This window comes from Pristiophorus japonicus, chromosome 11 (assembly GCF_044704955.1).
Source record: "Pristiophorus japonicus isolate sPriJap1 chromosome 11, sPriJap1.hap1, whole genome shotgun sequence".
Classification (NCBI taxonomy): Eukaryota; Metazoa; Chordata; class Chondrichthyes; family Pristiophoridae; genus Pristiophorus; species Pristiophorus japonicus.
The window spans coordinates 117,089,198-117,114,487 of NC_091987.1; the positions used below are offsets into that span (position 1 = coordinate 117,089,198).

At 44.5% G+C, this 25,290-nt stretch overlaps 1 protein-coding gene across 1 annotated transcript in view; it reads left to right on the top strand.

Annotated features, from left to right (window-relative positions):
* map3k15 (mitogen-activated protein kinase kinase kinase 15) overlaps positions 1–25,290 on the top strand; it is a 211,060-nt gene that overhangs the window by 153,877 nt on the left and 31,893 nt on the right. The window contains exons 16-21 of the mRNA XM_070893918.1: positions 14,532–14,668; positions 15,477–15,582; positions 17,632–17,789; positions 18,136–18,319; positions 20,888–21,065; positions 24,882–25,056. Of these exons, the coding sequence (XP_070750019.1) occupies positions 14,532–14,668; positions 15,477–15,582; positions 17,632–17,789; positions 18,136–18,319; positions 20,888–21,065; positions 24,882–25,056 (938 nt within the window). The remainder of the gene's footprint in view (positions 1–14,531; positions 14,669–15,476; positions 15,583–17,631; positions 17,790–18,135; positions 18,320–20,887; positions 21,066–24,881; positions 25,057–25,290) is intronic.

Genomic DNA, 25,290 nt, shown 5'->3' on the forward strand with positions numbered 1-25,290 from the left:
CCAACATTCCATTAACTCTAGATCAGTCCCTATGGACTAGAGGGTAGCTAAAATAACATCACTTTTTAAAAAAGGAGGGAAGGAGAAAACGGGGAATTATAGACCGGTTAGCCTGACTTCGGTGGTGGGGAAAATGTTGGAATCAATTATTAAAGATGAAATAGCAGAGCATTTGGAAAGCAGTGACAGGATCAGTCCAAGTCTGCATGGATTTATGAAAGGGAAATCATGCTTGACAAATCTTCCAGAATTTTTTGAGGATGTAACTAGTAGAGTGGACAAGGGAGAACCAGTGGATGTGGTGTATTTGGACTTTCAAAAGGCTTTTGACAAGGTCCCACACAAGAGATTGGTGTGTAAAATTAAAGCACATGGTATTGGGGGTAATGTATTGACGTGGATAGAGAACTAGTTGGCAGACAGGAAGCAGAGAGGCGGAATAAATGGGTCCTTTTCAGAATGGCAGGCAGTGACTAGTGGAGTGCCGCAGGATTCAGTGCTGGGCCCCCAGCTATTTACAATATACATTAATGATTTCGATGAAGCAATTGAACGTAATATCTCCAAGTTTGCTGATGACACTAAGCTGGGTGGCGGTGTGAGCTGTGAGGAGGATGCTAAGAGGCTGCAGGGTGACTTAGACAGGTTAGGTGAGTGGCAGATGCAGTATAATGTGGATAAATGTAAGGTTATCCACTTTGGTGGCAAAAACAGGAAGGCAGAATATTATCTGAATGGTGACAGATTAGGAAAAGGGGAGGTGCAATGAGACCTGGGTGTCATGGTACATGAGTCATTGAAAGTTGGCAAGCAGGTACAGCAGGCGGTGAAGAAGGCAAATGGTATGTTGGCCTTCATAGCTAGGGGATTTGAGTATCGGAGTAGGGAGGTCTTACTGCAGTTGTACAGGGCCTTGGTGAGGTCACACCTGGAATATTGTGTTCAGTTTTGGTCTCCTAATCTGAGGAAGGACGTTCTTGCTATTGAGAGTGCAGCGAAGATTCACGAGACTGATTCCCGGAATGGCAGGACAGGTATATAAGGAGAGACTGGATCAACTGAGCTTGTATTCACTGGAGTTTAGAAGAATGAGAGGGGATCTCATGGAAACATACAAAATTCTGACGGGTTTGGACAGGTTTGAGGCAGGAAGAATGTTCCCGATGCTGGGGAAGTCCAGAATCAGGGGTCACAGTCTGAGGATAAGGGGTAAGCCATTTAGGACCGAGATGAGGAGAAACTTCTTCACTCAGAGAGTGGTGAACCTGTGAATTCTCTACCACAGAAAATTGTTGAGGCCAGTTCGTTAGATATATTCAAAAGGGAGTTAGACATGGCCCTTATGGCTAAAGGGATATGGAGAGAAAGCAGGAAACGGGTACTGAGGTTGAATGATCAGCTATGATCTTTTTGAATGGTGGTGCAGGCTCGTAGTGCTGAATGGTCTACTCCTGCACCTATTTTCTATGTTTCTACAAGCCAGCCAGTGTGACAGTAGCAGGGAAAAAATTTTGAGACGTTAATACGGGAAAAAATTAACTTGAAAAAATGTCGGTTAATAAATGAAAACCAGCACGGATTTGTTAAAGGCAAATCATGTTTGACTAACTTGATTGAGTTATTTGATGAAGTAACAGAGAGGATTGATGAGAGTTGTGCAGTTGATGAGTATATGGACTATCAAAAGGCGTTTGATAAAGTACCACATAATAAACATGTTAACAAAATTGAAGCCCGAGGAATTAAAGGAGCAATGGTTGTGTGGATCCAAAATTGGCCAAAGAATAGAAAGCAGAGAGTAGTGAATGATTATTATTCAGACTGGAGGTAAGTATACAGTTGTGCCTCAAGGGGTCGGTATTAGGACCACCGTTTTTTTTGATAAATAGATAACTCTCGTTTATCCGGATACGGATCTAATGGAAAACCCGCTGTAATGGAATTTAAAATATTGTGTCGCCATTTCTCACCAGCTGTTTTGATTAGCATTGAGTTCATTTTAACCAATGAATAGGTTTAATTTTCTACTTTGCTACCTGAACATTAACCTGTTGTCGATCCTTCTGTTGCAAAATCGCTCCTCTGCCCTTGCTTTGCTGGTGTGTGTGTGTGCGTGCTGCTGCAGCCGCTGTCTCTCGCGACCACCGCTGACATTGGGAATGGAGGCAGTGCTGGCATCAGGTTCCAGGCACAGAACGCAGCCCGGAGAGCATGCTCCGGAATCCCGGAGCTAGACAGTCTCCTCCTCGAGGCCACCTGCGTCCACTCCCAGTGCAGCGTTCGTCCCTCCGCGCTGACAGTCCGGCGGAAGTACATGCATTCTGGTAATGTCCATCTTTTGTATACTTAACTGCCTTGTTACTGTTTGTAGCTGATTGTGTTTATTCATTAAAGTTTTAACTTTAAAATGTAAACTCGCCCTAACGGAAAATTTGTTTACCCGAAATTGCTGAACCCCTGAGCGATCCGGATAAACGAGAGTGACCTGGACTTGGGCATACAGGGCAATATTTCGAAGTTCAGACAGACTGGTGAATTAGGTAGATACATGGCCGATGGAATTTAACGCAGAGAAGTGTGAAGTGATTCATTTTGGTAGGAAGAATGAGGATAGGTAATATAAACAAAATAGTACAATTTTAATGGGGCTACAGGAACAGAGAGACCTGGAGGTGTATGTACACAAATCTTTGAAGGTGGTTGGACAAGTTGAGAAGGCTGTTAAAAAGGCATACGGGATATTTGGCTTTATAACTAGGCCCGATATTTGCGGGGAGGGAGCGGTGGTAGGGGGATGGGGGGGATAGGTTTAGCGAAAAACCCGGAAGTATCGGTTTAGGTTATCTACACCGTCCAGCAGTTCAAATACAAAAGAGATGAGGTGTAGTTAATTTCTAGGTAGATAAGCTTGTCAATTGGTGTCAGCTGTGGCTCAGTTGGTAGTACTCTTGCCTCTGAGTCAGAAGGTCGTGGGTTCTTCTCACTCCAGAGACATGACCACATAATGCAGTCTAACACTTCAATGCAGTATTGAGGGAGTGCTGCACCATAGAAAGTGTTTCAGACATGTTGTTAAACTGAGGCCTCCGCCTGCCCTCTCAGGTGGACATAAAAGATTCCATGGTACTTTTCAAAGAAGCTGGTTCTAAATCCTGGAAATCCCTACCACAAGCACTGTGGAAGCACCTCCACCTTGTGGACTTCAGCGGTTCTGGAAGGCTGCTCACCACAATCTTCTCTAAAGCATCTAGGGATTGGCAATAAATGCTGGCCTTGCTAACAACCACCCATATCCAAGAATGAATAATTTAAAAATCTTGTTACAAAATTAAGTGGGAAGATCAGAAGTTACCACAGTAAGTAAGCTACTTACACGAGATCTGATTATTAACCTTTTGTACATATGATAACCTAATGAGAATCAATACAGACAGATTCAGATCCCCAATGATCTGACGCATATAAATAATTGAAAAACATTATTAATAAAGAAATATAACAAAGATCTGAACAGAACATCCCAATAACCCTTGGAACCTCTGTAGACACAACTAAAAAGATAATCTCCTTGAGAATTAATAGCATTTTTAATATAATTCTAAGCTCCTTAACTATTCATATTTTCAAAATGAGTAGTTTCTTTGGAGACAATAAAATATCAAGAAGGATACATGAGAATGCTTAAATATTGAGAGAAGGTGGAGATGATGTTTAGTTTCTACTGGCCATTCTCAGTCCAGTCTTCCACAGTGAGGTGCACATATAACTGTTAGAGGCCCGGTTCTACTTCTTAAAATCTGCCAAGCGATTAAGATGCTGAGTGAAAAGACCAATATGCACGTCAGAGCTGCTCCTTCCACAGGTGAACTGAAAAGGGCAGGTGACCAAATACTTGCGAATGTGAGATTTTTTGTCATTAGATGATCATTAAAGTAATTAATGCAACATCCTATGAATATCTACGTTTGCTATGTGTAATGTGACTTGCGTCCCATATACTGCAGGTTTGCTTCAGAAATCTTGGAGGAGGTGAACTTGCCTGTTTCTGAGCAGATATGAGCAGCAACAAATCATTTCCTGCAACACTTTACTTGCCCTAATGATGATTAGTCATCAAAGGTAGTTAACACAGTCTCAACTATCTCCTTTAAAATTGAGTTAGATATGTGAAAATATATTTTTATAGGGATATGGGAATGTGCCTTCAGCTGTCTAGGCCCTAGGCTCTGGAATTCCCTCCCTAAACCTCTCCTTAAAACCTACCTTTTGACCAAGCTTTTGGTCACCTGACCTAAAATCCACGTTGAGCCGGATTTTCGACTTTCGGGTTTTTTCGGCGTAAACTGTAGCAATACGTGAAAATTACGTTTTCGCTGCGCTACCGTTTTTAGGCTGAACTTTCGGATTTTACGTCGGTAAGGGGTCGGGGGCGGGGGGGCGTCACACGAGGATTCAAGGCATAAAAACACAAGTTTCGCCAAATTTAATCCGAGGCTGGGAGCACTGCGAGAGAGGCCTTGGGAGGTGGGGGGGTGGGGGGGGGTAATTACAAAAACCATTCCAAAAACATTTACAAGACCCTTATCTATCTAATCGCAACAAAAAAATACAAAAAATAAAAACGTTAATTTACCTTTTTTTGCAGGTTTTCATACTTAGCGCTGCTGGCAGGGCTGCACCAACAGGTTTGACCTGTCGCTATTCTCAGCGCGGCGTACGGGTCGGGAGAGAGCCGAACGTTGGACGCAAATGCAATCTGCGTCGTTGCAGGTCGGCGCACCTCTCCCCCAACGGTACTTGAAAGCGCTGCCGCAAACAGGTACCCGAGGATTCCGCCCGGACTTTGCGACCAGGTTTTCGCCACGGAGGGTCAAACCGCGACGAAAACCCGGTTGCAAAATTCTAGAAAATCCGGCCCCTTCTCTGGCTTGGAGTCAGTGTTTTTTTTTGATAATGCTCCTGTGAAAGGCCTTGGGATCTTTTACTACGTTAAAGGCACAATGTAAATGCAGGTGGTTGTTCTGGGGCACAGATAATCAAACACTATATTGAATCCATAAAATGCTGGAAATACTCAGCAGGACAGGCAGCATCTATGCAGAGAGAAACAGAGTTGAATCAGACCATCTGACGAAAGGTCACCAACCTGAAACGTTAACTCTGATTCTCCCTCCACATATGCTGCCTAACCTGTGGACTATTTCCAGCGTTTTCTGTTTTTTTTTCCAGATTTCCAGCATCCGCAGTATCTTGCTTTTGCTACTCTATTGAATATTGTGACCCAGAACCAGTTGAGATCATCAGAATGTCACCTGATCAGGGTTCACTTATCAGGGTCAGGGTTGATTATCTTTAGGGGTAAAGAAGTTGTTTTGAGTTTTCTCCTCTCAGAATATACATCTGTGACTCATCAGCTCCCTCGGGAGATGGAATTCACGGCCAGTTGGAAGGAATGGCCCAAATAAATGTCCGTCTTCTGCTTACTTTCCTGTGATAATTAGAAGAGAACTTAATTGAAACTGGCCACGAAATCTGGCCATGTTCAGTAACCTTTTGTAATGTGTAAATATAATTCCAAATGTAAATGCTATAGTACTTTTAATTGTGTACTCTAAGGAAGGGACTGTATATTTCATGCATTTGTGTAACAAATCATCAGAAATGTTAGTCTTTATTTGAATTGGGATTTATGAGCAGAGTATAACAAAAGTTAGACTTGTTACATGTTGTTTCAAACCGTTCAGTTTCTTCTACAGTATTTCCTGTGTTATGTGGAAAGTCTTGTGAGTAGACTTGGGTGGCCGACCAGCTGCCTGTTCCGGCGGTGAAGAAGCTGGCGCTATCTTTGAAAGCTGAGCCTCATTTGAATCCAACTGATGATCTGCAGATGTCAAACGGGATTCCTGAGGCAGTTTTGGGCCTGAGAAATTTTGGTGCTTGGGGCACTGCATTAGAGTTAGCAGCTGCAGAGAGGTTGGGGGAGGTGGGTGGGGGGGGAGGCGAGGCCAAGGGGGAAAAGCCCGGGCCAACAGAGGCCCACAGTATTTTTATGGAGCCTCAAGGAGCATTCCTGTTTCTTCTAGCTCAGTAAAAAATGTAAAACATTTTTGTGCCCATTTCATGAGCAGCCAGCACTGGTCCCTTCAAGGACCTCTGGTTGTACCGCCAAATGCCACTTCACATGGGCAAAGCATATGCAGTGCACACTCTGCCCATATGCCCCTTAAAATTGCACTCGGGACCCTAACTACATCATTAGGACCCCAATTTGCATAGGTAAGAGGCCTGCTGCCTGTTCCAGGTAGGCGCTGCTGCCACCCAGGAGAAGGCCCCTTCAAAGTGGCAGTGACCAGAACATTCAGTGTCCATGGAGCGATAAGTCTACAACCCGATTACACTGATTTTGCAAAATTAAAATCGAGCCCTTTGTCTAGAACATAAAACATAAGAACATAAGAAATAGGAGCAGGAGTAGGCTCCTCAAGCCTGCTCCGCCATTCAATAAGATCATCGCTGATCTGATCATGGACACAGCTCCACTTTCCTGCCCGCTCCCCATAACCCTTTACTCTTTTATCACTCAAAAATCTGTCTATCTCCGCCTTAAATATATTCAATGACCCAGCCTCCACAGCTCTCTGGGGCAGAGAATTCCATAGATTTACAACCCTCTGAGAGAAGAAATTCCTCCTTATCTCATTTTTAAATGGGCAGCCCCTTATTCTAAGACTATATCCCCTAGTTTTAGTTTCCCCTATGAGTGGAAATATCCTCTCTGCATCCACCTTGTCGAGCCCCCTCATTTTCTAATATGTTTCGATAAGATCACTTCTCGTTCTTCTGAACTCCAATGTGCATAGGCCCAACTTACTCAATCTATCCTCATAAGACAACCCCCTCATCTCCGGAATCAACCTAGTGAACCTTCTCTGAACAGCCTCCAATGCAAGTATATCCTTCCTTAAATACGGAGGCCAAAACTGTACGCAGTACTCTAGGTGTGGCCTCACCAATACCCTGTACAGTTGTAGCAGGACTTCTCTGCTTTATACTCTATCTCCTTTGCAATAAAGGCCAACATTCCATTTGTCTTCCTGATTACTTGCTGTGCCTGCATATTAACTTTTTGTGTTTCATGCACAAGGACACCCAGGTACCTTTATACTGCAGCACTTGGCAATTTTTCTCCATTTAAATTATAATTTGCTTTTCTATTATTTCTGCCAAAGTAGATAACCTCACATTTTTCCACATGATACTCCATCTGCCAAATTTTTGCCCACTCACGTAGTCTGTCTACATACCTTCGCAGATTTTTTGTGTCCCCCTCACAATTTGCTTTCCCACCCATCTTTGTATCATCAGCAAACTTGGCCACATTACACTCAGTCCCTTCATCCAAGTCATTAATATATATTGTAACCAATTGAGGACCCAGCACCGATCCCTGCGGCACCCCACTAGTCACTGTTTGCCAACCGGAAAAAGACCCATTTATCCCGACTCTCTGTTTTCTGTTAGTTAGCCAATCCTCTATCCATGCTAATATATTACCCCCCACCCCGTGAGCTTTTATTTTGTGCAGTAACCTCTTATGTGGCACCTAGTGATGTTGTCCATTAATAAGCCAAGACGACCTTATTTTTTTTACACTATTGTACATGTACAGCTGTAGTGGAGGACATGCTAAATAAATTAACATACCTTACTTTGTAACTAATTCAATATGAAGTTCAGTTAAAATGTCCAGAATAGGTATAGTTACCCAATGCCACATAAATATCAAATTCATGGTTCAAGGTCAGCTTCATATAAATTCTACTAACCATCATATAGATTTTTACATAAAATTATTTTGAAATGAAAATGATACTGTTTTTCTTGGACCATTTCTCATTCTGCAATATTCAGATCTGAACATAATTATACCCAGTGCTGATAGAGATTATTTTCAAACTATTCTGAAAAAGGAGCTCTTTTTTGTGGAAATCTTTCCTAAGATGGTCCAAGTGAGTAATGGCCTGTTCTGGCCATATTATCGCCACTGGGTTTTCAGCTGTGTATGGAGCTGAAGGAATGTTTGCTGGCTGTTCCATAATTGATGATTCATACTGAGAGGTTATATCTATCAGGAAAGATTGAACAGGATGGGGCTCTTTTCTTTAGAATAGAGAAGACTGAGGGGTGACCCGATGGAGGTCTTTAAGATTATGAAAGGGTTCGATAGGGTAGACGTAGAGAAGATGTTTCCACTTGTGGGGGAGACCAGAACTAGGGGCCATAAATATAAGATAGTCACAAATAAATCCAATAGGGAATTCAGGAGAAACATCTTTACCCAGAGTGTGGTGAGAATGTGGATCTCGCTACCACAAAGAGTAGTTGAGGCGAATAGCAACGATGCACTTAAGGGCAAGCTAGATAAACACAAAAGGAAGAAAGGAATAGAAGGGGATGTTGATGGGGTTAGATAAAAAAAGGTGGGAGGAGGCTCGCGAGGAGCAAAAACATTGACACAGACCAAATGGCCTATTTCTGTACTGTAAATAGAAGACAATTTATCAACTCAGCTTTGTGTCGATCTGGAGAAATGTTTTTGAACAGACCCAATGGAAAATAGAATGAAACGAAAGCAAAATACTGCGGCTGCCGGAAATCTGAAATAAAAACATAAAATGCTGGAAACCTTTTGGGGTGGGTCAGGCAGCATCTGTGGAGAGAGAAACAGAGTTAACGTTTCAGGTCGATGACCTGTCATCAGAACAAAAGATTATGGCCCTGAAATTCCGTTCGAGCTCTTCCCACGGGTAAACGAAAGAAAAAGAGAAAAAAGATGCGCACTTACCTGTTGCTGCTGCGTCTGTTGGAACATTCGAGCCTGAGGCCTCTCGTGACTGCGCGTCGCAGCGCGTGCACGTGGGGATGTGCACAGGCCGGGATCTGATGACAGCAGCCAATCAGGTGCAGTATAGATTCTCATTCATAGCAATAGGGGTTCCATAAGTCCGGAACTCCTATTACTATGAATGAGAAACGCCCCTCAAACACCCAAAACACAATAAAAAATAGAAAATAAACTACATAATTAACACTCAGTTAAATTAAAGTTGTTATAAAAAAATATATTTTCCTGACTTTTTAAAAAGTTTTTAAAATTAAGCCTTAAAATAAACTTACCGTCATGAGGAGGGTTTTTAACAATAAAATGAGTTTTTATAACTTTATTTTAAAATGTTTTTGTGTATTTTTAAACACTTGTGCCTGTGAAAGTAGGCTATACGCCTGCTTTATCAGGCGCAAGATTTTAAAGGATATTTGCTGGGCAAGATATTCGTAAATATCAGAAATCTTGCCCTGCAAGTGTCCTCACTCCTGATAAGCGTTGGATCTGTCAAGCCAGAAACTTGACAGATTGGCAAAGCCGGTTTTCAGCGCATGCGCATTGCGCGCTGAAAACAGGCTTTTCCAATGCCTTCCCAGGTCCGTCGAAACTTTGTACGGACCTGGGCCATCGGAATTTAGAGGCCAATAAGTCAGAGGTAATTAGGATAACGCATTTTCCATTCATAAAATTGCCTGTGAATTTCAGAGCAGGTCCACAATGGGAGATGTCATGTATTCAACTGTCATTGTAATCCACATATAAACTGACCTAAGTTGTACACCATGAGAACACTGACCACTAAGTGGTGAACTTGAAGGAGACACTCCTAACCTGGACTTTCAGGTATAAAAGGAGAAGCTCCACCCATCTTCTCCACTTCAGTGCTGGCAAGCATGGCCACTAGCAGCACAGACGAGAGGTACTGTGTTGGTGATGATTGGGACGATTTTATTGAGAGACTACAGCAAAGTTTCGTCATGAAGGAATGGCTGGGACAGGATTCGGCTGACAAACGCAGGGCTCATCTCCTGACGGTTTGTGGATCCAGGTCGTACTCCCTGATGAAGGACCTTCTAGCGCCAGAGAAGCCAGCGGACAAGACTGTTGAAGAGCTCAGTAAGTTGATCGGGCAACACTTTAAACCGGCGAGCTGCATGCACATGGCGAGACACCGGTTTTATACGCACCGGCGGCGAGAAGGGCAAAGCGTTCCAGACTTCGTGGCAGACCTCCGGCGACTGGCGAGCCTATGTAAGTTCCCAGATGCATGCAGAGTGGAGATGCTGTGAGACTTTCTTATTGAGGGCATTGGGCACGCTGGGGATTTCAGGAAACTGAGACCAAAGACTTGACCTTGGAAGTGGCGGCTCTGATAGCCCAGACATCTATCTCAAGGGAGGAAGAGACCAGAATGATGTTTGACAAAAATCTTGGTTTAAATGCAGCAAATGGACAGGGAGTCAACATTGTTAACGTGACACACAGTTCTCCAGGCAGACAGTGGCAATCGGACATGCCTAAGCATGTAGTCGAACCCAAAGGGGGAATTCAACAGAGACAATGGCTAGCTGAACGGCAATTCATGCCATCGCAAAGGACAATGCGGCCAGTAATGGGGCCATCAACACCTGCGTTTAAGGACAGTTACAGAGACAGAGATGATCGACTGGTAATGGACCTTTTGTTTCCAACAACGGCTCATGTTGGAGGTGTGGAGGCAAACACACAGCCAGAGCTTGCAGATATCAGCAATATACCTGCAGAAACTGCAACGTCAGCGGTCACTTGGCGCGTATGTGCAGGAAGCCTGCCGCCAGGTTGATGTACGAGGAGGACGGGCCCGATATAAGCCCTACGAGGCCAAATGGACACTGGGGGAAATCGCTGGAAGTTGAAGTTCAGCGAGTTCATGTGGAGCACATATACAGTTCATACACCAGGACGCCACCGATAATGATGAAAGTGCTCCTCAATGGCATCCCAGTATCAATGGAGCTATACACGGGAGCCAGCCAGTCCCTGATGAGTATCAAACAGTTCGACAAGTTGTGGGCGTCCAAGGCCAGGAGGCCAAAATTATTGCTGATTGATGCACAGCTACGGACATATACAAAGGAGATCATTCCGGTGCTAGGCAGCGCCACGGTAGTCGTGACCCACAAAGATTTGGAGAACAGGTTGCCACTCTGGATTGTCCCGGGGTACAGTCCCGCACTGCTGGGGAGCAGTTGGCCTGCTGTCATGACCTGGAACTGGGGCGATGTCAATGCAATTTCCTCTATGGAGCGAATATCATGCTCACAGGTCCTAGACAAATTTGACTCACTATTTCAACCCGGCATTGGCACTTTCATGGGGACCAAGGTAGTGATTCACATAAACCCTGACGCCAGACCAGTACACTACAAGGCCAGAGCGGTGCCGTACGTGATGCGGGAAAAGATAGAAGGCGAATTGGACCGTCTGCTGAGGGAAGGCATCATCTCGCCAGTCAAATTCAGTGACTGGGCGAGCCCGATTGTGCCGGTGCTCAAGGCGGATGGGTCGGTCAGGATATGTGGCAATTACAAGGCCACCATCAATCGGGTGTCACTCCAAGACCAGTACCCGCAACCGAGAGTGGAGGACCTCTTTGCGACGCTATCCAGTGGCAAACCTTTTTCAAAATTGGACCTGACCTCAGCTTACATGACCCAGGAGCTGGCGACTGAGTCGAAGAAGCTGACCACCATCACGACACACAAGGGGTTGTTTGAGTACAACAGATGTCCGTTCGGGATTCGCTCGGCCGCCGCGATCTTTCAACGAAACATGGAAAGTCTCCTCAATCGATTCCAACGACAGTGGTTTTTCAAGACGACATCCTCATCACGGGTTACGATACTGAAGAACACCTCCACAACCTGGAGGAGGTGCTACGCAGACTGGACCGGGTAGGTCTGCGACTGAAAAATGCGAAGTGCGTCTTCCTAGCTCCAGAGGTAGAATTCCTGGGGATGAGGGTAGCAGCAGACGGGATCAGACCTACTGCGTCCAAAACGGAAGCGATCCAGAGAGCACCCAGACCCCGTAACACGACGGAGCTGCGTTCGTTCCTGGGGCTCCTGAACTATTTTGGTAACTTTCTTACCAAATTGAGCACGCTGTTAGAGCTGCTACACGTGCTCCTACGCCAAGGTCGTGACTGAGTCTGGGGGGACAGCCAGGAAAGGGCTTTTGATAGAGCACGCAATTTGTTATGCTCCAACAATCTGTTAACGCTATATGACCCATGTAAGAAACTTGTTTCACCGTGCGATGCGTCGTCCTATGGGGTCAGGTGTGTGTTGCAGCATGTTAATGCCAAGGGTCAATTACAGCCGGTAGCTTATGCCTCCAGAAGTCTGTCCCAGGCAGAAAGGGGCTATGGGATGGTAGAAAAGGAAGCGCTTGCATGTGTATATGCAGTAAAAAAAATGCACCAGTACCTGTTTGGCAGGAAATTTGAGCTGGAGACAGATCACAAACCCCTAACGTCCCTTTTGGCCGACAACAAGGCCATAAATGCAAATGCATCAGCCCATATACAGAGGTGGGCACTCACGTTGGCCGCCTATGTCTCTACAATTCGGCACAGTCCGGGCACTGAAAACTACGCTGATGCACTCAGCAGGCTCCCACTAGCCAGCACCGAGGGGGCAACCAAGCATGCTGTTGAGATGGTCATAGCTGTTGAAGCTTTCGAAAGCGAAGGCTCATCCGTGATAGCCCGTCAGATCAAAGTCTGGACAAATAGAGACCCGCTATTGTCTTTAGTCAAGAAATGTGTCCTGAATGGGGACTGGGCAGCTACATATGGGCCATGCCCTGAGGAATTTAAACCATTTCACAGGCGCAAGGATGAACTCTCGATTCAGGCTGATTGCCTACTATGGGGAAACCGAGTAGTCATGCCCCAGATGGGCAGAGAGGCGTTCATCCGAGAACTCCACAATGAGCTCCCAGGCATTGTCATGATGAAGGCAATTGCCAGGTCATATGTTTGGTGGCCAGGGATAGATGCAGACCTGGAACTTTGTGTTCGTAGGTGCAACACGTGTGCCCAGCTGGGCAATGCGCCCAGGGAAGCCCCCCTTAGCCCCTGGTCCTGGCCTGCTAAGCCATGGTCACACATCCATGTGGACTACGCAGGTCCTTTCATAGGAAAAATGTTTTTGGTTGCAGTAGACGCCGACTCCAAATGGATCGAGTGTGACATTCTCAATTTAACCACATCCTTTGCCATGGTAGAAAGTCTACAGGCAATGTTCACCGCCCATGGTCTATCGGACGTCTTGTTCAGCGACAATGGCCCGTGCTTTACAAGCATTGAGTTCCAGGACTTCATGGCAGGAAATGGTATCAACCATGTCAGAACGCCACCGTTCAAGCCGGCCTCAAACGGCCAGGCAGAACGAGCAGTGCAGATAATCAAACAGGGGATGCTCAGAATCCAAGAGGGTTCCCTACAAAGTCGCTTATCACGCCTCCTATTGGCCAATAAATCCGACCACACTCGCTCACAGGGTTTCCACCCGCAGAGCTGCGAATGAAAAGGATGCTCAAAACCAGGTTATCCCTTATACACCCCACCATGAAAGAAATTGTGTAGAGCAGGCGTCTGCCACAATGTGACTACCATGACAGGAATGCGAGGGCGCGATGTATTGATGTCAATGACCCTGTCTTTGTCCTCAACTACGCTGCAGGGCCCAAGTGGCTCGCAGGCACTGTGATTGCCAAAGAGGGGAATAGGATTCTGGTAGTTAAACTTACCAATGGACAAATCTGCCGCAAACACGTGGATCAAACAAAAAGGAGGTTCAGCAACCCCATAGAGGAAGCAGAGGACGAACACGATGTAGAGTTCACTCCACCACAGGTGACAGAACACCAGAACCAAGTGGAGGAGAGCCAAGTCACTATGGGCAGTCCGGACAGGCCTGAGGCACCTCAAACAGCAGACACTCAGGCCAGCGCCCAAGAACCGGAGCCCCAACTCAGGCGCTCTACAAGGGAGCGTAAACCACCAGAGAGACTTAAACCTGTGATCCCAATAAGACTTTGGGGGGGAGGTGATGTCATGTATTCAACTGTCATTGTAATCCATGTATAAACTGACCTAAGTTGTACACTGTGAGAACACTGACCACTAGGTGGTGAACTTTTGGGAGGCACTTCTAACCTGGACTTTCAGGTATAAAAGGGGGGGTTCCACCCATCTTCTCCACTTCAGTGCTGGCTAATAAAGGTTACTGGTCACAGAGTGACCTTCTCTCTAGTATGGACCTCGTGTGCATTTGTACTGTATAGTAAGGACATATTAGGAGATATTAGTGTATTCCATTTTATCCATCCAGCACACACCAGTATGGTGCCAAGGGATATAATTAAAGGCTCAGAGCATTTGCTTGACCTTGATTATTGATTCCAAAGCTGTGTCCGCTGGGCCTATCAGGACAAGTCCTGATGAGATTGTTCCTGCTGCTGGTGGTTTTCTGTAAAAATAAATCGCACCGCAAACAAAACTCTTCAGCATATGGCCTTGGGTGTGGATTTCAGTTGGTGACTGTGAAATGAAATACACAAATTAACTTTTGTTCGTAACGTACATCTTTATTCTTTACAGGGAGCCTTTCTGCACTCCTCAGATCAAAGTGGGGTCCATTGAAAGATAACGTGTCTACCATTGTGTTTTACACCAGACAGATACTGGAGGGCCTACGATATCTCCATGAGAACCAGATTGTGCACAGAGACATCAAGGTGACTGATTTGAGATGGTATGAGAAAGTGTCACTGAGTTCAAATCGGACTGACAAGATAATAATTTAATAAAAGTTAGAACTGACTGGGCAAAAGTTAGGTCATCGGGGATATTACATTCTATCATGCCCGAAATGTCCATCAGAGGTGCACATGCCCCAAGCTAAGCTATATTGGAGGCACTGGAATATAAATAGATAAACTGTATTGTTCTCACTCTAACATCACCAACAAAACAGTCTTAGATAATCCAACTGTTTTAAATAAGAAATATGAGATCCTGTATAAAGTCTTATTCTGTATATATTTGATTTAATTTCCATAAAAGGTTTAAAAAGAAATTTATTTCTGCCATATATAACATTTTTATATGGATGATGCATAGAGTTCATTAGCTTAAGATGGTTGCGTAGAACTTGATCTCTGTAGTAGAATTCTGGAACTCTCTGCCCTAAAAGGCTGTGAATGATGGGGCATAATTGGAGCTTTCAAGACTGAGATTGATAGTCTTTTGTTAGGTAAGGGATCAATGGATATGGAGCTAAGGCAAACAAATGAAGTTGAGGTACAGATCAGCTACCACTTAACTGAATGGTGGAGCAGACCTGAGGGGCTGAATGTCCTACTCATTTTCCTATGTTGCTATGATCTTAATATCTGATATTTAAATATCACTGATCATTTCTTTTTCACAGGACTACAATAAAAAAAGTATCTTATTTCCTTTTGGCTCATATACTGGCTACCGGGTCCTCTTTTATTTACTTCAGATTATTTTTTGAAGTTGTGAAGATCTTTTTAATTTCAGGGAGACAATGTTCTTGTAAACACGTACAGTGGCGTGGTGAAGATTTCAGACTTTGGAACGTCCAAACGATTGGCAGGAGTGAATCCTTGCACCGAAACGTTTGCTGGTAAGAGGACAGACCCAAAGAACTAAAATTCTTAGGCCTCAAAATTCCAGGTGCTGGAGAGGGCTGATCAGCTCCTAGATGTGCCAGGTTTCTGGCTTGTTTAATTTACATCCCAAATTCCAGTCTTTGAGAGGAGTGGATGAATAATCCGCTCCATCCCCTGCATGGATGGAGAATTCCTAGGCCACTCTAGCTATATTCTTTGTCCGGCCTGACGGGACTGCTGCTAGATGAGAGCTAGCTTGAGTTCCATTCAGGTCCTAATAAAGGCCCCAGAGGAACAAGTAACTGCACAAAAATGTATGAGATTCACCAGTTTCATTATTAAGATCATTTCCAAAGCAAATATAAAAATGGTTGAAGCCACAGTTAATTTATCATATTGCTAACTCATGACAGGCCGACCAGACTAGTGGTCGATGGCAATAATGGTGCTTTTCCCCTTATTCTACAACAGGTGGATGCTCTGCTCCCAGGCATCACCAATGGAACCCTGCAGAAATGGCTCAGAGATCCATGACAGTAGCCAGGAAACAACTCGTCCAACCCTTCTTTGCCGCTTTCTTTTTGAGGAAGCGTATAATCTCTATCTTTCAGTTGTGGCTCAGTGGTAGCACTCTCGCCTTTGAGTCAGAAAGTTAAAAAAGTGTGTAAAAGTCCCACTCCAGAGACTTGAGCACAAAAACCTAGGCTGACACTCCAGTGCAGTGCTGAGGGAGTGCTGCACTGGCGGAGGTGCCGTCTTTTGGATGAAACATCAAACCGAGGCGCTGTCCGCTCTCTCAGGTGGACATAAAAGATCCCATGGCACTATTTAGAAGTAGGAGTTCTCCGCAGTGCCTTGGCCAATATGTATCCCTCCATCAACATTAGTGAAACAAAAGATCTGTTCATTATCACATTGCTGTCTGTGGGACCTTGCTGTGTGCAAATTGGCTGTCACATTTTCTACATTACAACAGTGACTACACTTCCAAAGTACTTATTAACAGTAAAGCGCTTAGGGATGTCCTGAGGTCATGAAAAGTGCAATAGAAATGCAAGTTTTTCTTTATTTTAATCCTTCAAGAAGGTAAAACCTCTTTAATTGTGTCAATCACAACTGGAATCAAAGGGCTGATTATCTGCTTTGGAACTCACAGCATATTAGCAAATTGCACACACCAGCAGTGAGCTTTCATCCATGAAAACTAATGGTGGAAAAGCAGCAGTTGGGGTGCGAAAGTTCCCAAAGTGTAACATTAAAGCAGAAAACTTCCTGTCGTGTTTCAATAGCGCTCGAATGATACAACATCTGTCTTTGGATTGGAGAGCAGTTGCCTTGAACATTTTTGTATATTTTGAAGTGATCCCCGTGACTCCATAAAAGAACTGCAGGCCACCACTGGTCAATCCTCGCTCCTATCCTGAGGTCCCTTACTCCCCCGACCCCCTCCGGACTTACCTGTGGGTCTCGGCGAGGGGCAACATTGGAAAAGCCCCGAGAAGCGAGCTACCTAGTGGCGTCTGTTTGGAGATGGCAGCTCGCCCTAATTATTATGACGAGGCCCAAGGACACCAATGGAAATAGAAATGGGGAGAGATGTAAAACAGGCTGCTGACTCGTCATCACCTGTTTTACACTAGAGCCCAACATCACGATCTACCCTTCCCTCCATGTTTGCAGCTTATTTACAATTTAAATTTGTTCTCAGTTTAGTTGTCTTATTATATATCAAGTGCATTCTGTTTATTTCATTTCTCTCTTCGCCTTTCCTGTTTATTTTCATCTTTTTCTCTCAATCAACCACAGAAGGTGGGAATGATAATCCATCCCCAGGTTTCTGACTGTGTCCATCAAGCTGGTGATTTGCCTGGTAATTTTCCCTTCTTCCCTCCCTCAAGGAAAAGCAGCTGACCCCTGCTTGCCACTGTCAACGCTAAATCTACCCTAAAACATCGCACAGTATTCTACACCTTCTAAAATGAGGCAAAATAATTTGTATGTGCTTGACCATGGAGCTTTCTTTTTTTTAATTAGCTACTTTGTCTAATTCAAACCATCTTTAGGAACATTGCAATATATGGCTCCCGAGATCCTAGACAAGGGTCCTCGAGGCTATGGTGCCCCAGCAGATATTTGGTCTTTGGGCTGTACTATTATTGAAATGGCAACGGGGAAGCCACCATTCTATGAATTAGGGGAGCCCCAAGTAGCCATGTTTAAGGTAAGATTTCTCTCAAATCTCTCTTTCCTGTTACAAAGCTCACCCTTAGCTAAAGGATCACATGTATTTATAGCTCAAACCTTAGTATCAAAAGGGAAAACTGGGTAGAGTTTAATAATAAACAGTGGGCATATTTTTGTGAAATCAGTAACAAAAACTTGAAATGAAAAACAGGATGATTTAAGTTCAATAAAGTTTTCTGTATCTCCTATTATTCCTTTATCCCCACCTTTAAAGCATAATACAGATTGTGTGAGGGGTGAGTGTACCTGAATGTGACACTCTCTTTGAAGGCTTGTTCTGTTTTGATGCTTATCTGTTTCGCTAAGATGGGCTTCTTCAACAGGTCGGAATGTTTAAGATCCATCCCGAAATCCCAGAATCTATGCCGGCTGACGCAAAGTCTTTTATTCTCCGTTGCTTTGAGCCTGATCCTTGTGAGCGAGCCATGGCTGTGGAGCTGCTCAAAGACCCCTTCCTCAGGAAGACTAATAGGGGCAAGAAGAATAAAATTGCCTTCAAGCCTAGTGGTGAGTCATATACAAATAGGCAAAGATTCAGTGTCCTTTGGAGAAGCGAGTACTGTGTTTAAATAATTAGATTGGGGCTTCCACATTATATATAGATTGGGCACAAGCAACACCATTTTATCAGTCCATGCTCCAGGTAGAGAGCCTTGCCCACTGGCAACACATTGGAAATTCGAGCATGCATTCCCTCTGATTTTCTGACTATAATAGTGGGCAGTGTATGTTCAGATTGCCTATAAACAGTCCTAGTGGGTGAGATCTCCCACTGTCAGTAAGGGCGTGTAAAGTACAAGGTAACACATGGGAGATTACTGAAGAAGATTAAGTTGCATGGAACTAGGAGGAACAAACTGGATTAAAAATTGGTTGGAAGGACGAAAGCAGAGAGTGGGATTTAAGGGCAGTTTTTCTGATGGTTAGAGTTCGGTAGCAGTGTCTCATAGGGTTCAATTCTGGGGCAACATGCTCGCTGAGTACATCAATGATTGGGATATAGGCCGAGAGGGAGTGGTCTTGAAATTTACAGATGTTAACAAAATAGGGAGCATAGTTTAATTCTTTAGAAGACTAAAGGGATATTGATAAAATGGGAGAATAGGTTTAAAAATGGCAGATGGAATTCAATGTCAGTAAGTGTGAGGCGATGCACTTTGGTTAGAGAAGAACAATAATAATTATACTCCGAATGGAAGCAGGCTCGGTGCTGTGGAAGAGCTTAGGGATTTGGGAGTACAGCTTCACAGGACATTAAAGGCAGAACCTCAGGTTGATAAGCCTGTAAAAACAAAGGGCCAATGGAATTCCCAATTTTCTCACGAGGAATGCAATGGTTGAGATGAGTATATAAAACATTAGTAAGACCCCACTTAGTGCACTGTGTACAGTATTGGTCTCCACACTATGTGAAGGATATTAAGGCTTTAGAGAGGGTAGAATGCAGATTTGCTAAGATGCTGCCTAATATTAGAAAGTACAAGTACAAAGAAATCGGGTATTTTTTCATTCGTACAACGTAGGTCACAGGGCAACATGATAGATGTGTTAAAATTATGGAAGGATGGGACACAGACTGTCACAGACTGTTTCTAGTAGTGGACGCATTTACTCATTTAGTTTTAAAAGCTTGTGCTACGTCCCGTTTTGCTGTACTGACTAGAAAGAGCAGAGAGATACCATCCCAATGGTTCAGTGGCAAATGTGCCTAAATGGTGTTGCACTAAACCATACTGATGTGGAAAGCCCTTGGTTCAGTCCCTGTCTGTACTGAGGTAGCTGATCTCAGCCAGGGCCACGTCCTTGAGTTGCAAAAGGAAAAGTTTGATCAGGGTTCCTACTCTGCACCATGATCCTGGTAGGAGTACACATTTGGATGTTGGATGACTTCAAGGACCAGGCTTGGCTTTTTTCAATCAGATGAAAATAGAATAGAAATACTGAAGGCAGTGTGAGGAACAGACCATACATGTATTGGGGCAATGGTATAGAAACATAGAAAATAGGTGCAGGAGTAGGCCATTCGGCCCTTCGAGCCTGCACCGCCATTCAATGAGTTCATGGCTGAACATTCAACTTCAGTACCCCATTCCTGCTTTCTCGCCATACCCCTTGATCCCCCTAGTAGTAAGGACCTCATCTAACTCCTTTTTGAATATATTTAGTGAATTGGCCTCAACAACTTTCTGTGGTAGAGAATTCCACAGGTTCACCACTCTCTGGGTGAAGAAGTTCCTCCGCATCTCGGTCCTAAATGGCTTACCCCTTATCCTTATAAGCAAGTGGGAATCTCGACGGTGGTCACTTTCACCCACCCGTGTATTGATGTGAGAAGCCAGTAGAACTGAGCACTTGCTGTTTGCACTACTGTACAAGTACACACAGTATTGTACTGGTACTCTCAGTACAAAAGGACTGTGCTGTACCTACTGTGTGAATACTTGATGCTGACAATCAATGCCAAAAGTGGGAAAGTATCGAATTCCCTAACATTGACACCCTTCATCTTGATCAGCACAAAAAGAACTCCAAAAGAACAAATATAAGGGGTAATCTTCTGACTTCATGTTTCCAGGCAGGAACCTTACCCACTCATGATACACGTCAGAAATGAAGGCACACAGAAGAAATGGTCTAATAATCATGTACAGCGTGCGCACATATTTCCAATAGGTGCTCCTGACCTGCAAGACTGGGAGTGTGAGATTGGAAAATCTCCCAATAAGATGAACTTAGATTCACAAACATAGTAATGTTAAATCCAAAGCTCCAAAATTGTAAGACTTTATTTTCAGCAAAGATTCTCGCTCGACAGGGGCACAGATCCTAGAATTGGGCACAGAGGTCACTGCATGTGATTCTCTGCGTTCCTCATTTTCCATTAATTAAGATTAAAACCGAGAGTACTGCTACTTAGGTGTGTTGAGTACAGGGGACCAGGCATAACGACCTCTGTACCCGATTGTCTAATCTACACTCGGGTCAAGTGAGCTTAAAAGCAAACTGCCCTAAATAAATTGATGAGAAATGATAACATAAGGAAGGTCAATGTTTTTTCTCTCATTTGCTATCCAGAGTACAATCGAACCATATCTCTTCCTATCACGGCCCAGAGCGAAAACGTGGGCAGCAGCGGAAGTGACCATGGATCAGTGTCACCAGACTCCGATTCAAAGCACGACGTGTTCTTCGAGAAAAGTGGGAGACCAAATTCAGAAAATCTGATCAGAGTGTTAGGGTCTTCTTTACTAAGGTAAAAAAACAAAAAATTTCTGCTCTGTTTAAAACGTCTCGCTTCCTGCTCCAATTTTCTACCGTTTAAAGTGAAATAATTTATCAAATTTATAGCTAGAGGACGGCACAGCGATGCAAATGCCCAATGACATCTCCTGTTACAATTATAGTATCGTCACCCAACTTTTAATAAAATGAAAGATGAATATTATAAAAGTTGCCCTGTGACATTAAATGGTGCAAGGCATCAGCCTTCAGTTGCTGAGTTCCCAAGCTTAGCTGAACCACGATGAGGAGATATATATATGGAGAAAGAGAGAAAATTGACAGTGAACTGTTTCCAGCTAGCTCTTGCATAAGTGCTGGTTTCCAGGTGGCATTAATAGAGGTCCAGGAACAAGTTGCCTCCGCACCCTCTCAACCAGCCACATGACATGGTGAGATTAATTAAGGGGACGAGCAGAAAATAAGTTTTCAATAGATACTTCCCTCACAAAACACACACACTTTGAGCTACCACTGATACAGAATCGGCAGCAGAATGTTTGGAGCAGATTGTTCCTGACTATTCCAAGAAGGTGGCCTATGTGAATGCTCCTTACTAGCAGGAATTGAACTAACTTGCAGATCCCCTGATGTTATGGCAATGCCACTGTACACCCAAAAGCCTCTTGTAAAGCTCAAAATCAACAAATAGATAAACAACATACGGATTGCCCAACCCGAAATTAAAATGTATTTGTTTACTGAGTTGATCTGAAACCAAGCCACTTATTGATGATTTGTAGAGGAACTATTCAATAAGATTTAGTGTTGTCATCAAGAGCACTGTTTACTTGTGTGGATTTTACAAAATTGTTCCTGGCCTATGGTGCTTTGTACTGGGTGGACAAATTCCTAAAATGTAACCTTTATTTGAATTCCAAAGGGAAAGCTAAAGAGCAAGTAAGGAGATCTGGATTGGGTTGGATAAACTATTATAATGTTATTGAACATGACTCCCCTCAAATAAAGTACTGGGTTTTATTTCTAGAGGAATAGAATACAAAAGCAGAGGGGGTAGATGTATATTGAACCCTGGTTAGATCCATGGCCGAATATATAAGGTCATTAAATTGCTTTGAGCAGTGAAGCCATGTCCTGTGCTGACACACATGACCCGCTCAGAGATGTCCTTCCAGGCCTGTGCAGCTTTTTTCTGGGAATGCAAGTCTTTGTAGATCAAAACAGGAGGTCCTTCTGTGTCCTCGTTCAGCACTAATTTCTCCGGGGCTGCATCGGAGAATCGTGGTGCCGCTCCTTGGGACATTTCCAATGCTCAGTGTGATCTCTCAGTGCTGCAATGCTAACCTGCTGTCCTTGCTTTAAGAGAGGGTGCACCTCGCTTTAAGAGATGCTGCCCCTCTCTTTTTCTGACGATGGTCTCACCATAAATAGCCCCCATCTCATTCGTGAGCTGCCTGGAAATTCGTGGGCCGCTCACCTGTGATATGATAATGAGGCCTGATCATCGAGTCTCTCCCAATTTTCTGTGAGTGAATGACACAGTCGCCTCGCCCATCCAACACTGATTGGGCGCAATCACTTCGCCCATCCGATGCTGATTGGGCGCAGTAACCTCGCCCATCCGATGCTGATTGGATGCAGTCACCTCGCCCATCCGACACTGATTGTGTGCAGTCACCTCACCCATTAAACACTGATTGGGCGCAGTCACTTCCCCCATCCAACACTGATTGGGCGCAGTCACCTCACCCACCCAACACTGACTGGATGCAGTCACCTCGCCCATCCAACACTGATTGGGCGCAATCACCTCGTCCATCCGATGCTGATTGGATGCAATCACCTCGCCCATCTGACACTGATTGGGTGCAGTCACCTCGCCCATCCGATGCTGATTGGGTGCAATCACCTCACCCATCCGATGCTGATTGGGCGCAGGCACCTCGCCCATTCGATGCTGATTGGGCGCAGTCACCTAGCCCATCCAACACTGATTGGGTGCAGTCACCTCGCCCATCCAACACTGATTGGGTGCAGTCACCTTGCCCATTCGATGCTGATTGGGCGCAGTCACCTAGCCCATCCAAGACTGGGCGCAGTCACCTCGCCCATCCAACACTGATTGGGCGCAGTCACCTCGCCCATCCAACACTGATTAGGCGCAGTCACCTCGCCCATCCGATGCTGATTGGGCGCAGTCACCTCGCCCATCCGTTGCTGATTGGGCGCAGTCACCTCGCCCATCCGATGCTGATTGGGCGCAGTCACCTCGCCCATCCAGTGCTGATTGGACGCAGTCACCTCGCCCATCCGATGCTGATTGGGCGCAGTCACCTCGCCCATCCAGTGCTGATTGGGCGCAGTCACCTCGCCCATCCAATGCTGATTGGGCGCAGTCACCTCACCCATCCAATGCTGATTGGGCGCAGTCACCTCACCCATCCAATGCTGATTGGGCGCAGTCACCTCACCCATCCAATGCTGATTGTGCGCAGTCACCTCGCCCATCCAGTGCTGATTGGGCGCAGTCACCTTGCCCATTCAATGCTGGTGACCGAAGCAAAAATCGACTTGAGTATTGAAAACATGGATCTTACTGCCTCATAGAATGGTTGAAGCAGATAGCATAGATACATTTAAAGGGAGACTTGATGCATATAGAGGCGGAAAGAGGATAAGGGGCAGGGTGGGAAGTGGTAGTTAGAGTGGGAGGAGGTTCATGTGCAGTATGAACAGTGGCATAGACCAATTGGACCAAAGGGCCTGTTTCTGTGCTGTAGATTCTATGTAATTCTATGCTTTGGTCATTTTATCCATTCACTTAGTGAATTAATTTGTATATTTTTTTTATGCATGAGCTACATTTACAGAGTCAAATTCTTCATCTGCCTGTTGCGTCTTATTTGAAGATCACTTGATTAAAGTACTGAAAGCTGTAGACACTTTCATTCCCGAGAAGCTGCAAGCTCCCTTTTGCATTAGAAGAGACAGTTCTGAAGACCCTTTATTTTAAGAGCAAGTCAGCAAGTTCACTAAATTAATTGTGATGTTTAAAAGAATTCAGAGGAGCCTGTTGACTTTCATCAGTTACTTTAATTTGCCTGTTGCATGGAAGTATCTGGTTGCAGCAGTGATTTCCATGAATATTGTATTCAAGCAGCACTTCTTCCCTTGGGAAATTACATCCCATAAATGAATACGTTGAAGTAGTGCAGTGACCAGAATCACAATACAGCACTAAAAGAAACAGCTACCCGTTGTCTTTGAGAAGTCTACAATTTTGTTTTGTTCCTTAACGACAGGTGGTGCCTGTTCTTGACAATTTCGGCGCAGGCTCGAGGGGCCGTATGGCCTGCTCCTAATTCTTATGTTTACAATTATTATTGTGTAACAAGTTACTGACAGACTCTTCTAGTTTGAGAAGGTTGCCAGGATTTATTATTGGCTCTCCCCTGGCCCCGATGAGAATGCTTGAAATTGTTTTTTTGTTCACCCGGTGCCAGACTATCAACTTGTCAAATCTGGCCTATTCCCCACTTCCTTCACCTCACCATTGACGGCCGTGCCTTCAGCCATCTAGGCCCTAAGCTCTAGAATTCCTTCCCCAAATCTCTTTGCCTCTCTACCTCTCTCTCCATCTTTAAGATGCTGCTTAAAACCTATCTCTGTGACCAAGCGATTGAACATCTGTCCTTCTTTGGCTCGGTGTCAATTTTTGTCTGGCTCCTCACCTGTGAAGTGCAAAATTGAGAATTAAAAGATGACGATATTCCTAAAATGTACTGTTTTGTTGATGATTCTTTAACCCTGTCACTGTTCAATAACACAGTATCACTGATGAGTCTTCATCCATTGAAGATCGAAACAGTCCAGTTTCTTCTGAAGAGGTAGACACTGGCCTCTTCCTGTTGAAGAAAGATAGTGAGCGCAGATCCATTCTCCATAAAATCTTGAATGCAGAACAGGATCAGGTTGTTTCCAACCTGTTGGAAAGTCTGACACAGGTAAGTGGGCTCTTCCACACTCCCTGTGGCTGCATAAATGGGTTTATAATTCCGTAACACATGGTACACAGAGAATGTATTCCCCTATGATGACTGCATGAAATATTTTTGCCTATTTTAGTGAGGTTCAGAAAATCACTGCAGTAAGTGCCAGGACAGTAATGCCTGATGTTAACCAGTTGAATCAAACAGTCAGAATTTCTTTTCTTTTTTTAATATTAATTATGCTGATCA